The sequence below is a fragment of the Metopolophium dirhodum genome, chromosome 1 (assembly GCF_019925205.1).
Source record: "Metopolophium dirhodum isolate CAU chromosome 1, ASM1992520v1, whole genome shotgun sequence".
Taxonomy (NCBI): Eukaryota; Metazoa; Arthropoda; class Insecta; order Hemiptera; family Aphididae; genus Metopolophium; species Metopolophium dirhodum.
The window spans coordinates 138,864,673-138,879,690 of NC_083560.1; the positions used below are offsets into that span (position 1 = coordinate 138,864,673).

The following is a 15,018-nucleotide window of genomic DNA, read 5'->3' on the forward strand; positions in this document are numbered from 1 at the left end:
AGAATCACCAAAAGAATATAATATAGTGTCAGAAATTGCAAAGCAGTATAACTTTAGGACAGGAACAAATTACCAATTAAAAAAACAATTTGGAAACGGTGCAATGTTACCGCTCAGTAAAGTAATAGGGGACACGCCTTATTACAAACAGGAAAATAGATCCATAATATTCCTAGTAACAAAAAATAGAGATCGGCAGAAAACAACTTACGAAAACATGTATATATCATTAGTAAATTTGAAACTACTTTGCGAAGAAAACGGATTAAAAAAACTAGCTATGAATAAATTAGGCGAACATGACGATTTAGAATGGAAAAAAATAAGGTCAATGATACGATACATATTTCGTAAAACAGGTATAGAAATCATTATATGTGCAGGTATAGAATATACTGAGGAAGAAAAAGCGATTATTTTAAAACAGTTTCATGATTCAAAACTCGGGGGTCATTTAGGCGTTAACAAAACTATTAAACGTATTCAAAAACAGTTTATATGGAGAAATATGAAGGGGGACGTTAAGAAATATATAAAGAATTGTACATCGTGTCAGGTGAATAAGGTATCAAATCGGCATATCAAACAACCAATGGCTATTACGTCTACAAGTTCAAAACCATTTGAAAAGATATTTATGGATATAGTAGGGCCTTTGCCGACAACATTATCTAATAATATTTATATTTTAACTATGGAAGATGATCTAACGCGTTACACTTTGGGGGTTCCAATTCCTGACCAAAAAGCGAAGACGGTCGCGGAAGCCTTTGTTATACACTTCGTTTGTGTACATGGCATACCGGGAACGATATTAACTGATCAGGGCACCAATTTCCTTAGTAAAACGTTTACTGAAGTTTGCAAGTTATTAAAGATAGAAAAAGTTAACACTAGTCCTTTTAGGCCACAATGCAATCCTGTTGAACGTGCTCATAGGACCTTAGCTGAGTACTTACGACATTATGTAGACAAGAATTTAAATAATTGGGATCATTTATTACCTTTTGCATTTTTTGTATATAATTCGACAGTACATTCATCTACTAACTTCCAGCCATACGCACTAGTTTATGGACGCACATTATAATCTGAAAATTTAAAAATTAACTTTTCTAGCTTTTTTTGCAGCGAAATCATTAATTATGTCTTCATATTTGATTTGTCTTGCAATTTTATTTTCTATGGATAAAATAGATAAGTTATTAAGTCTTGCTTGCTCCGTAGTAGATCTTAAATATGTTTTTATTAATTTCAATTTGCTAAAGCTTCGTTCACACGAAGCTGAAGTAACTGGCATTGTAAGATATATTTGGTAAGCAACGGATATATTTGGATATGCATCTTGAAGTTTATTTTTATAAATAAAATTCAACATTTCAAAAAATGTTGCTCTTTTTAAATCGTCATCTATGTTGTAAACATGCTCCTTAAAGCTCTCTAGTTCTGAAATGAATTCAATTTTGTTGAGGTCATTTTCATATTTATTGCATAAATCGACTCCCGCTCTTTTCAAGTTTTCCATAGGCCAAGAATAAATTATTATTGGATCTAAAAATGAAAAATCTTGAGCAATATTTTCCATTGATTTAAATCTTTGACGTAGTCCTATTAAGATATTGTCAATAACTTTTTTAATCATTATTAACAAGTTAACTGCCTTGAGTATCATATTTGATACACGACTAACTTGCTAGTTTTGTCTCGTACATTTTAACTACATTTGCCACAACTGCCTTGAGTATCAGATATGCTTCTCACTAATCAGACGAATCTTGGTCTATGGGAATATTTTGGTATAGCCATGTTGGTCACACTATATTTTTTGAAATATATCGATATTTTTCTTCACACGATTGATTAATTGCATGATAATAAATCGATTTTGATAAAAAAAAAAAAAAAATTAAAGTGAGTATCATATATGATACTCAGGCCCCAGTACAATATTCTTATCAAAACTGTTGATATGTTTTGAATATTATTTTATGTTTTTTTATGTTTTTTGATGTTGATTGTTATTTGTTATTGTTTCATTTTTATTACAAAGTAATAATGAATAAAAATGAAATTTTGCAATGTTTGGATTTATCAGATTGGTCTGAAGATAGTTCAACTGGAGGTATATCTGATAGTGACGAAGATGTCTTATTCGAGGTATAATTGAACATCTATAAATGTTCAAAAAGAATATTATTATTTATTATATTATGTCCTACCATCAAATAGAATTAAAAAAATAAACAAATACAGTACTAAATATGTGACTTATGCTTACCTATAATCAATTTTACTTACCTAGCTATTTATTTTACTGTAGGTACAGAACGATACCATAGAATATAACAACAATGATACTAACAATTTGCATTTGGAATCTAGTGAATTTAGTGATGAGCAAAATATACAAGAAGAATTTTCAGAACCAGTATGGGGAGATATTCCTGATGACTTCAGTTCAAGTATAAAATTTAATCCTGATAATGAACCTGTAGGTATCAACCCTGATATAATTGATACGTTAACTGATGGTGATCCATTTGATTTTTATACATTATTTTTGGATGAAGAAGTTTTAAATTTACTTGTGGTAGAAACAAATAGATATGCTATGTCATTATTAACTTCAAATATCAGTCCACATTCTCGTTTAAAAAAATGGGAGGAAGTAACAATTGATGAAATAAAAACATTTCTTGGGATTGTATTGTGGATGGGGCTAAGTCTACAACCAACCCTAGCTTCATACTGGACAAAAGATACTTTATATGCTTCAAATATACCTGATTTCATGAAAAGAAAAAGATTTGAACTGATATTGAGAACTTTTCATTGCTGCAATAATAATATGTGTCCTCCTGGTGACCGTTTATACAAAATAAAAGGATTACTTGATATGCTTATGGCTAAATATAAATTTGCATGTACCCCAAAAGAGTCGATGTGTATTGATGAATCTATAGTACCTTTCGTCGGCAGACTTTCTTTTAAACAATACATTCAAAATAAGCGCCACAGATATGGCATTAAAATATTTAAGTTATGCATTAATAATTTTTACACAGTTGGTTTTAAAATATATGCAGGCAAGGAAGCTGATAAAGTACAAAGAGTATCAACAAAAGTTGTGTTAGGCTGAAGACTACCTTGACATGGGCAGGACTATGTATACTGATAATTGGTACAGTAGTTACGATTTGGCAATTGAACTATTGAATAGGAAGACTCATTTGGTAGGTACCCTTCGTTCAAACCGTAAGAACAATCCAAAAAAAGTGATACAGAAAAAAGTTAAAAAAAGGAGATTATATGGCTAAACAGTGTAATAGAGGTGTCACTGTACTAAAATGGAAAGATAAACGTGATGTGTTGGTAATTTCAACAAAACACAAGGCTTCAATGGTATCCTTTATTAATAATTATGGTAAAGAGATACAAAAACCTAATATTATTTTAGACTATAATAAAGGAAAATCACTTGTTGACGTATGCGATCTAAGAAATTCATACCACAATCCACTTAGACGGACTCTAAAGTGGTATAAGAAAATAGCTTTTGAACTTCTTTTAAACACATCTGTGCTCAATGCTTTATCTTTATATGAAGAAGTTACTAAAAAAAAATGTAACGTAACTTCATTTCGAGAACACTTGGTACGATGTTTAGTTAAAAAAAATGATATTCTTCACATACCTACAGAACAACCAAAGCACCAATTAGAGGAAACAAAGTTTAGAGGACGTTGTTCCGAATGTTATAAAGAAATGGTTCTCCAAGGTGGACGCAAACATGCACAGCTTGTTACTAGGCAAATCAGAACAAAATGTTTGGGTTGTAACAAATTCTTTTGTATGCCATATATCTTTAATACACATTGTGTGATTAAGAAAAAGTAGGTTATTATTTTTAAAAAGTTGTTATATACTTTTTTATACAAAATATAACACTTGATTTTCAAAATAACATTTAAAGAATACTAAGGAAGTATAATATTTTATTTTACATTGTTCTTATATTTATAAAGTTGTTATATATTTTTTTATACAAAATATAACACTTGATTTTCCAGATAACATATTTTAAAAAATACTAAGGAGGTATATTTTATGTTAAATTATTATTATATTATTTACAATGTTGTCATTTTTTTTTCATAAAAAGTATAATACTTTATTTTGAAATATTATATTATAAAGAATACTAAGGAAGTATAATATTTTATTTTACAGTGTTCTTATATTTATAAAGTTGTTATATATTTTTTTATACAAAATATAACACTTGATTTTCCAGATAACATATTTTAAAAAATACTAAGGAGGTATAATATTTTATTTTACATTGTTCTTATATTTATAAAGTTGTCATTTTTTTTTCATAAAAAGTATAATACTTTATTTTGAAATATTATATTATAAAGAATACTAAGGAAGTATAATATTTTATTTTACATTGTTCTTATATTTATAAAGTTGTTATATATTTTTTTATACAAAATATAACACTTGATTTTCCAGATAACATATTTTAAAAAATACTAAGGAGGTATATTTTATGTTAAATTATTATTATATTATTTACAGTGTTGTCATTTTTATTTTCATAAAAAGTATAATACTTTATTTTGAAATATTATATTATAAAGAATACTAAGGAAGTATATTTTATATTATTATGTTTGCAATGTTGTTATATATTGTTTCTAAATAAATATAACACTTGTTATAAATTTATAATAGATTGTGCATTTTGTTTGAGTTATACAAAATCCCAAATAAAAAATAAATTACAATATATAGTTTCCTTTTTAATATGCATTACTAATTATTTTGAATTCTGATGGTTAGGTAATAGGTTACAATGTTAGAACATGAATTTTAATAATTTTAATAAGTCATATTTTTATAAATAGAGTAAAAATAGTAAAAATAACATTTTTAGACCGCCCATAAAACCAATTTGTAGCAAAATCTATGAATTTTTTGATGCACAAATTGAATTGAGAATCACAGTTGATACTCAGTTGGCAGTTCATGAATTAAATGTGTGCATATATGATACTCAAGGCAAGGGTGGCAAATATTGGTGAGAAGCATATTTGATACTCAAGGCGATTGTGGCAAATTGACAATAAAATATTAGGGCGACTTGGATAAGTAGACTGAGAATCATAATTGATACTCAAGGCGTTCGTGGCAAGATCAGTGAAATTTGAAAGGCAGTTAACTTGTTCTTTTTTTTTTTTTTATTAATTTAGAAAATCTACGATCTATATAATATTACACAATAGGCAGAATTGATGACAGATATAACACTATATACATACAAAAAAAAAAAATTAACATGAATCACAAGATGAGGGAAATCATCCAGCGATGGTACCCTCTAATAATTTATTTATTTATTTATTTATTTATTTTTTTTTTTATTAATTAATTTAATAGATCACGGCACCAATTTCTTTTGAGTCGGCGCGGTGGGTTGTCAGGAAGAGTACGTGATGCTAGGTGAGTGACTAAAGGATTGGGATGGTGTTGCAGTTTAGAGTGAAATCTGTTATAGTACAATTTAGCTAGTTGGTAAACTGTTGGAATTTTTAGATCTTTGTGTAAGGTTTCATTTGTTACGTACCAAGGTGCCGAAGCTATTAGCCGGAGAGTGATGGACTGGGAAGCTTGGATAGTGCGGATTTGCGAAGGTTTGGCACACCCCCAGATTTGCATACCGTACGCCCAGATGGGTCTGAGGAGAGATATGTACAGTGTGGACTTTGTGTGTATTGATAGTTTGGAGTTGAGAATTGGCCTAAGTAGATGAAGGCGGCTGTTAAGGATTTTACGTTTGGACTTTAAATGCGGTCCCCATGTTAATCTTTTGTCTAATATTATTCCCAGATATTTTACCTGATTCGATGTAGGAATGTCGACTCCTTGAAGTTGAAGCGAGGGGAGGTTGTTTTTTCGCAGTGTAAATGGCACATGGAAAGATTTATCGGGATTTATTAAAATTCTCCAATTGGTTGCCCAGGCGTTTATTAAATTGAGGTGATTTTGGAGATAGTTTGAAGATAGAATGGGGTCTGAATTAGAGGAGAGTATAGCTGTATCGTCTGCATAAGTTGCTATGGTCGTGTTAGCTGTTTTTGGAATATCTGATGTATATATATTAAATAAATCGGGTGATAAGTCGCTTCCTTGCGGAACACCGGCAGATATTGAAAAGTAGGAGGACATTGAGTCGCCCTGTCGAACTGCAAATGTGCGATCATAGAGGTAAGATTGGATTATTAGATAGTAGGGAGCTGGGAGGAATAATTTTAACTTGTATAGGAGGCCATCGTGCCAAACTCTATCAAAGGCTTGAGCCACATCTAGAAAAACTCCTGGGCAGTATTCTTTATTTTCAAATGAAGTTTGAATTTTATCAGTAATTCTGTGTATTTGATGTATTGTCGAGTGAGATGTCCTGAAACCGAATTGTGTGTGGGGTATTATAATGTATGGGAATGTATGAGTGGTCTAATTCTTTTGAGGATAATTTTCTCAAACAATTTAGCTAAAACTGGTAGTAGACTTATAGGTCTATAGGATGACGGTAGGTGTTTGGGTTTGCCAGGTTTATGTATAAGTATTACTATTGAAAATTTCCAGATTTGAGGGAAGTAAGAGAGTCTTAACATGGAATTGTAAATGAATGTGAGAAGTAATAGAGTTTTATTGGGTAAGTGTTGTAATATTTTGTTTGTAATTAAGTCATATCCAGGTGACTTCCCTGGTTTTAATTTGCTAATTAAGTGTTTGATTTCATTTGGGGTAGTGTGTTTTGCTGGGAGAGACATTGGTAAAGGACTATCAAGAAATCTGGCAATGTTGTCGAGGTGTGCAGAATCAGGATTGACATAAGAATGTGGTTTAAATATATTTGAAAGATGGACTCCGAAAAGTTCAGCTTTTTCTTTGTCGGAGATTGCTAGCTCATCATTTGGTCCATTGAGCGGTGTAGCTTGTTCTTTGATTTTTAGAATATTTTTGGTGGTTTTCCATAGTGAACCGTCATTAGAATTTAGTGATTGAAATTTTTCTTGGAAAAAGTCGGATTTGTGTTTTATAATGAGTTTTTTAATTAAATTTGATAGATTATTTAATAATCTTTTATCAGAAGGCAGGTTGGATCTTTGCCACAACGAGCGAATCCTTCTTTTTTTAACTATTAATTTTTGGATTTGGGGAGGGAGGATATTATATTTTGAGTTGTCAGGTGTATTTGTGACATACGATGCTTTATAAACGGCGGTTTGAATTGAAGTTGTTAGGTTTTGCGCTGCTTCATCGATTTGGTCGGTTGATTTAAGTGAGATTTTTAGGTTAGTGGCATTTTCTAGATTTTTTGAAAAGGAACTCCAATTGACTGGTCCTTTTGCTAAAGAAGAACGGGGAGGATTGTAGTAAATCTCACAATTTAGATTGAGAAGAACTGGACTGTGGTCGCATGCTGGATCTACTAGATTTTTTATGGAATGGGTATTGTGTCTTGGGATTGTGGTTAGAAAATAATCTAAAATATCGGGGTGCCGGTTTTGGTGGGAAGGCCAGTAAGTAGGCCCCGGAGGAGATATGAATGTAATTCTTGTGTTCTGTATAATATTTTGAAGCAACCGACCCCTAGTGTTATCGGTCCGACAGCCCCATTGCGAGTGTTTGGCATTAAAGTCACCGCCTATAAGAAATTAGCGGCCAAGTGAGTTCAGAAATTGGGAGAGATGTTCGGATGATATTGCAGGCCTTGGTGGACAATAAACTGCAGATATAGCTGTCGGAATATGATTCAGAGTAATTAAGATGTTAGTGGCTTGAATAGTGTTAGTTTTGTGATTAAGTAACGGTTGGCACTGTATTTTTTTTGAAATTATAATGGCTGAGCCCCCATGGGCAGAGCCATCAGGGTGGTCAGTTCTATAAATGTTATACCCAGGGAAAAAGTTTTTAGTATTTGAAGTGCAGTGAGTTTCTGAGATAAGTGCAATGTCTATATGCTTTTCTGTGAATAGGTTGAGCAGTTCAGGTTCATGACGTTTAAGACCGTTTGCGTTCCAAAGAAAAATTCTAAGGGAGTTTACGTTCGCTTGTTTATTTAACATCTTTCAGAATTAGTTTGTTTATGACAGTAGTGAGCAGTTGGATTAAAGGATTTATCACTAATTTTAATTCTGATAAGAATGTGGAAAATTGTGAGGTTAGATTGTTATCGGGTTGAGTATTAGGTAAATTTGAATTGTAATGATTTTTTTTGTAGTAATTTGGTTTGTCTTTGCTATTTTGAGGGTGAGACATGTTTGTCGGAAGGCTTGGGAATTCCTTGGTATTATTTAGATTAAGATTGGGTTGACCAGAGAGTGTTCCATCGCTAGTGGTTTTACCCCCATTTACATTATAATTTAAATTAACATTTTGTTTAGTTGTAACTTTGGAATTATTGTGAAATTTCTGTAGGTCTTTGTGGACGGTACATCCGCGGTAGTTTGCCGGATGACTTCCTGCACAGAGAGCGCACGTTGGAGGTTGGTCTATGGATTTGGTACAAGATGAAGATGTGTGAAATTCGGCGCAGCGGACGCAGCGAGGTGGGTGTGAGCAATAGCTTTTGGAGTGTCCGTATTTCTGGCAGTTTTGGCATTGAATTATTTCCCGACGTTTATATGGTTCTTCGATTCGAACTTTGGTGTGAAGAATGGATGTTACGTGGAATATATCTTTGTTGATCACAGCTGGTTCAAGATCGACAAAGAAGAGAGGCAAATTTTTTTTTGTTGTTTTGTGACGGAAATTAGCAACATTACGCACTGTGAAGCCAATTTCCTGAATGGCGATTCCAATCTCATTTAATGGGGTGGAAGGATGAATATTACGTATAACGACACGAAAAGCTTTGTTCTCACGATGTTGATAAGTATGATATTCGGCTTTTTTTTCATTTAGATACTTTATCACAGTTCTATAAGATTCGGAATTCTTAGTAAGGATTTTTAAATCATTAGATGATGATTTGAATAAGAAATTTTCTGCACCGAGCAGTTTGAGAAAATCATTGCGAAGCGCAACAAAATCAAGTACCCCTTGAACTGTAATTGGTAGTGGAGATGGTGGAGTTTTGGCGGGTTCACTAATATCGTCTGATGCATCGTTTGATGGATTCTGAGGTGAGTACGCTATCACAGGGTTGTCCTCAGAGTTGTCCTCAACAGCAAGGCTGGAATATCTATTTGTTGTTGAAAATATACTTTTTTGTGTCGTCTTAGCTATTTTGTTCGCAGAATGCTCGCCAGATGATGAGAGAATCCTACCGGATTTTCTAGAATTATTTACGGTATCGTCTATGTCCATGTCAGAATTTTGGAATACATCACTTGATGCACTCTGTATACGACTGGACGAAGCGGAATTTGTTTTATTTTTATATGAGGTTTTATTTTTCGCGTTAGTAGTATTTATATTATTGTTGCGGTTCATTGTGCGTGTTGTCTTTATCGCGACTTGGGTTAGATTAGATAAATAGCTGCCGCCGGCAACGCCGGGGAGCGCGGACGACAATTAATTAATTACGTAGACACCGTATATACGTATAGTAATTATAATTACCGATTTTTGGATGATTTGGGCTTGAGAGGTTGAAATTCCGTGGCGATGACGGTAGGAGGATACACAGGCCGATATCCGGATTTTTTTGACACCATTCACAGTTAAATTGGTTAGGTTAAACTTGAGAAACAAAAGAAACTGCGTGCATGGATAACTGATACGTGTGTTGCGGACAACAGTCACGGAGCGAGTGAGTTAACTTGTTAAAAATTTATTTTCTTCACTTATGTTACAAAACTCATCTTCTGCAATTTCTCCGGGTAAAAGTTTCTTTTTTCGTAATCTGACTTTTGGGAATTCCATTTCTATGCCTAATACTTCAGCTTTATTCTTTGAATCCAACAAAGCCTCATTTATACCTTGCTCTCGAAAGTTTTCTAATATTTTAAGGAGACTTTGCAGATTTTTGACAGCTACATCAATTGTTAATTTTGGTTTTTGTAAAATTATATTAATCCTGTCAATTGCACTGAGAATTTTTTCCCAAACCGTAAGCATACAAATAAAAGAAAAACTTTTAAGTGATCTTATCAAATTATCTGCATCAAATTTTGTTTCTTCTGATAATTTTTCTTGTTTTAGAACGTCTAAGCTTTTAAAAACCATATCCAGTTGAGTATTTAATGATTTTATTGCACGATGTTTAAATTACCACCTTGTTGTACTATACCCTTTCAATGACAATTTTAAATTATTCATTAGAATATCCCATCTTTGCGTTGAACTTGAAAAGAAATTAAATAATTTCTGTACGATGCCGAAAAATGTTTCTACTTTAGGTATACTTTTTGCACAATTAATACCAATTCAATTTAAGGAGTGAGCTGAGCATTGGATGAATCTTGCAAGTTTATTAATTTTAATAATTCGTGCTTGAACTCCTTTAATTTTTCCACTCATATTTGACCCGTTATCAAACGATTGTCCTCTACAGTCAGATATTCTAAGATTATCTTTTGTCAAACAATCTAATATATCTTCTGTTAATGATTCACCAGTTTTGTTGTACACACGCGCAAACTTTATAAAACTTTCTATTATTTCGCATTCATTCTGGTTGTATTGTATAACATAGCGAATAACTTGGGTCATTTGTTCTTGGTGTGCAATGTCCCGTGTACAATTGAATAGTATAGAATAATATTTCGCCTCTATTATTTTTGAAAGAATTTCATCTTTAACTCTTTTTGCCATAATCTCTAGAAACTCGTCTTGAATACCATGAGAAAAATAAGAAAGACCACCTTTTTTATGTCTTTCAATATGTTTTGATAACGGTTCATGATAATGTGACACTAGATTAACTAAATTTAAAAACTTTCCACTTCGGTTTGATGTTCCCACACTAGAAATAATTTCATTAGATCCTCGAAATGCTCTTCCGTCCATTGCTAGATGCATTATAATGTCTATAATTGCCAATAAAACGGATTTCCAGTGATCTTCTTCTTTTCTTATAGAATTTTGCAAATCTGTATCTATACCCTCGCAGTGATTCAATGCCATTTCCAATGAAGTCCAAGAACACACATTTTTTTTTTGTATTGGTGAATTTTCATGTAATGGAATTTTTTCGGTAACTTTTTTCCAATTTGTTAAGCCAGTGTATGCTAATTTTGATATGTTGGATGAGTTTTCTATTTTAGTAAACAATTTACAAGGTACACAAAAAAGTGCATTTTTATATGAAGAATAGCTGAGCCATGTTCTTTTTAATTTTTTTCCATTCATAAGTATCTTATAAAACCAGTCAGACTTAACATTTCTACCGTCTCTTTCCGAATTACTAAAATCATGAATTTCGGAATAATTGTACCTCATTTTCACTAAATATGTCCTTTGTGTATCTGTAATATTTAAGGCCATGTACCAAGATCAGTAAAATGTATGTTTATGGTGTCTACTTTATCGCAATTAGTTCTGTTCCTGTCTATAGCTGAATAATAGTCCTCATCACTAGTCGATACCGTTTTTGTTTCAAATAATTTATTATGTAAAATCTCTGTTGAAATAACTTTATGTTTAATTTTTTCTTTGGGTATAATAATTGTATTTAATATTGATGGACTTGTATCAGAATTTGAAGGAACCACTTCTATAAATTAAAGGTAAATTAAAAAAGGTATTTTTGTGATGGTCTTTGGTTAGTTTATACGATTTAAGCTTATATTAGCTGTTATAACTTAACAATATATTTTATAACTAAAATTAGTTAAATCAAAAATACCTACTTAAATCTAAAACGTGAATGATTTATAAGAAATTTAAAAATAAAACAAATAAATATTTAATATTCTATACTAAATTGTATACATTTCTTTACTAAACAATACAAATTATTGTTGCAATAAAATAAAAATTCAATTTTATTAAGTTGTTTTAAATATCTCAACCTTGATTAAATGCATTATATTTAACTATAGGTAAATATACAGGGTGATTCTTTTATAAAACAACACTCATTATTTGAAAAAGTATTGACTTTTTTCAAAATTGTAGATTTACGCTGTTCTAGAATTGAATATTTTTTTTATATTTTTCACCCTTATATTTATTAGGTAAACCACCATCAACTTTTGATTTTCAAATGGTAACCTATACTTAAAATTTCATAATTGAATAAAACTATTTTTTTCATTAATTATTACGTTCAAATTTTCATTTTTCGTTAATCCGTTGATGAGATATTGTTCCTCAAAGTTGGGTGGTTTTGGGAGGTAGTTATTGTGTGTAAATGTGTTATACCTCGTCAGTAGATATTATCTCTACTAGGATTTTTATGTCCCAGGGTTAAAAGATATTACACTTTTCAAATCAATTCATAAAGTACTTAGAGCCCCTAAATGTATTTTATTATGCCGATTTTTCAGGGAGTCACACAGTTTTACCCCACGAAGGTGATTGCGGCACTGGTCATTGGTCGTAATAATTATTATCAATTATAAAGACCAGAAGTTATAAGTAATAAATTCGATATCGTTCGACCCAAGATATAGCGGTGATTATCTTTGTACCTGATAGCTGATAATACCTACATACAATAACAGACGATCATATTATTGGGTATACGTATACCTAGCTAATTGGACTGCTTCTGTTTGTAGATTTGATCACGATTTAATCTCTATTCTATGCCGACTACAACACACCATAGAGTAACATACGGAAATACAGAATTATTTTAGTCCATAAGTTGTCCATGGTTTATCACTCTTATAATCTAAGACCGAGATCATTACAACTCAACTGTCTATCATAAAGAAAATACAGTGTTACCAGTATGTGTATTTACAAAATAAATAGTAGCAGTAACTTACTGTTAATTTATGTCACAAATAAAATCCTGTTTTTGTTACTCAATTAGACAGTCTGTACTACAGTTGCAACAACTAGATTACTGATAATAAAACTTCTAAAATTATTAAAAATCTGTATTTCAATGATAAATGTATACAATAACAATTAATAATAAATGTACAAATTATGATATAATGGACCATAATATTAACAATAAATTAACTTAATTTTTTTTTTATACATATTTTAATAATATACATATAACTGTGTATAGCTTTGGTAGATTTAACTAATACAAAATAATGTGTTAATTATTATTATACATTTAATATTTATATTTTCTACTGTTTACCATATGGATACTATAAACATGTAAATACCAGAATACCTATGAGGATTTAATATTTTTAATAATAATTTTTTTTTTTTTTTGAACAAATCAAATATTGTACTTCTTCTTATATAAAATATCATTTAGGCACATGCACATCGAATAAAGAAGTTTGACAAGTACATAACACTAGGGTCTGTGAGAATTTAACATTTTAACTTTTTTTATAGTCCCAAAGAATCAAGATAAAAATTAATTTTACACATAATATAACACTAATTGTACAGTGGTATTAAAATTACAATTTATTACAAATCTGGAAATACAATACCAACATAAATTTAAATAATATTTTCAACAAGTTAACATTACATAATACCTAATAAATATAACTCTGAACTAATTTAATATTATTAATACTTTTTTTTATGTTTACAATTTCAATTTAATGCATTTACAATTCCAAATCAAATATTAGTATAATATAAATAATTCGCCATAGGTCACTTCAATAGTTGTAATATACTTGGTAGGACTAGGTCTTTTTGACCAATCACATGAATTTAATCAATAGGTAGGTATTTAAATAATAATGATATACATGCAAATACATAAGGCACTAATAAACTTAAATAATTATAAAAAAAATCATATTCTCAATGTCATGAACAGGGTTTGAGACCATTGTCACAGAAGGGTCTTTAGCACGCCAAGCTCTAATTTAGCACCCCTTGTTTTTTTTAGATTTAACTATCATTATTATAGTGAAATGCCATCAATTTAATGTTTTTAAAATATGAAATATTATAGCACCCCACATTTTAGAGTGTTCTTTTTAACACATTTTAAATTTTTTAATGTATATTTTCTACTTTAATATGATGCAAGTGATAACCACTAACAAAAACTAGGGAGAGAATAACCATTTTTTAGATTGCTTAATTTTGATTATTTAAATGTTTGATTTGATGATTTTAGGTTCTGTTCAGCCCTGAACCCTGTTCACGACCGAATTTCTCACATTTTATACTGATATTATCGTGAACCATTAAACAATTTTACTTTAATAAGCCCAGGACTATGAAAAATCTATTTCAAAATGATGATACGGTTTAATCAAAATGTTCGTTTTGCAGTTATGCAAAATATGAGTAAAGATAAAACATGTATTCAAAAAATTAAAACAAACTTTTCAATCACCCCAGACTTAGTAAAATTTAAAAATGGTGTTAATAATATTCTTATTTGAATTTAGTACTAATTATTATTTAATGACAACACCAATCATTAACAAAAGTAATTAAGTATTTATCATTATACAATGTAATACTAATATCATTAAAAAAAATATATGTATATTAATAATAATACATTTATATTTTTTTAAATACTTTACATTGAGCATTTATACTATTGTTAAAGTTATAACTGAAAAATAATTATAAATCACATACCTATTTTATTTTTTTTTTAAATTCTTTATTTGATTTACACAATCTACATATTATATTGTGTGTATTAAACACAACATACATTATTTTATCTTTTGATTTGTAATGATTGATGTTGTCACCTCATTTAAATTAATTAAAATATCATACAAAGTACAAAACATTAACATTCACAACATTTTTAGTTTCAATACACATCATTTGTAATATGTATGCACTTAGTCCAGCTACATTTTTCCCACTTCTTTGCAGTTGTCTTGAATATCTAAAAAATTGAATTTTCAATATAATAATTTAATAATA

General features: G+C 30.3%; 2 protein-coding genes across 2 annotated transcripts; both read right to left on the reverse strand.

Moving 5' to 3' along the window:
- Nucleotides 1-1,099: 1,099 nt before the first annotated feature.
- LOC132932740 (uncharacterized) lies at nt 1,100-1,672 on the reverse strand. The gene has a single exon (XM_060999104.1). It carries the CDS (start codon nt 1,670-1,672, stop codon nt 1,100-1,102), a length of 573 nt encoding a protein of 190 aa, XP_060855087.1.
- An 8,771-nt stretch (nt 1,673-10,443) lies between these two features.
- Nucleotides 10,444-11,457, reverse strand: LOC132932741 (zinc finger MYM-type protein 1-like). Its single transcript, XM_060999105.1, has one exon. The coding sequence runs from the start codon at nt 11,455-11,457 to the stop codon at nt 10,444-10,446; it is 1,014 nt and encodes a 337-aa protein (XP_060855088.1).
- Nucleotides 11,458-15,018: the final 3,561 nt, after the last annotated feature.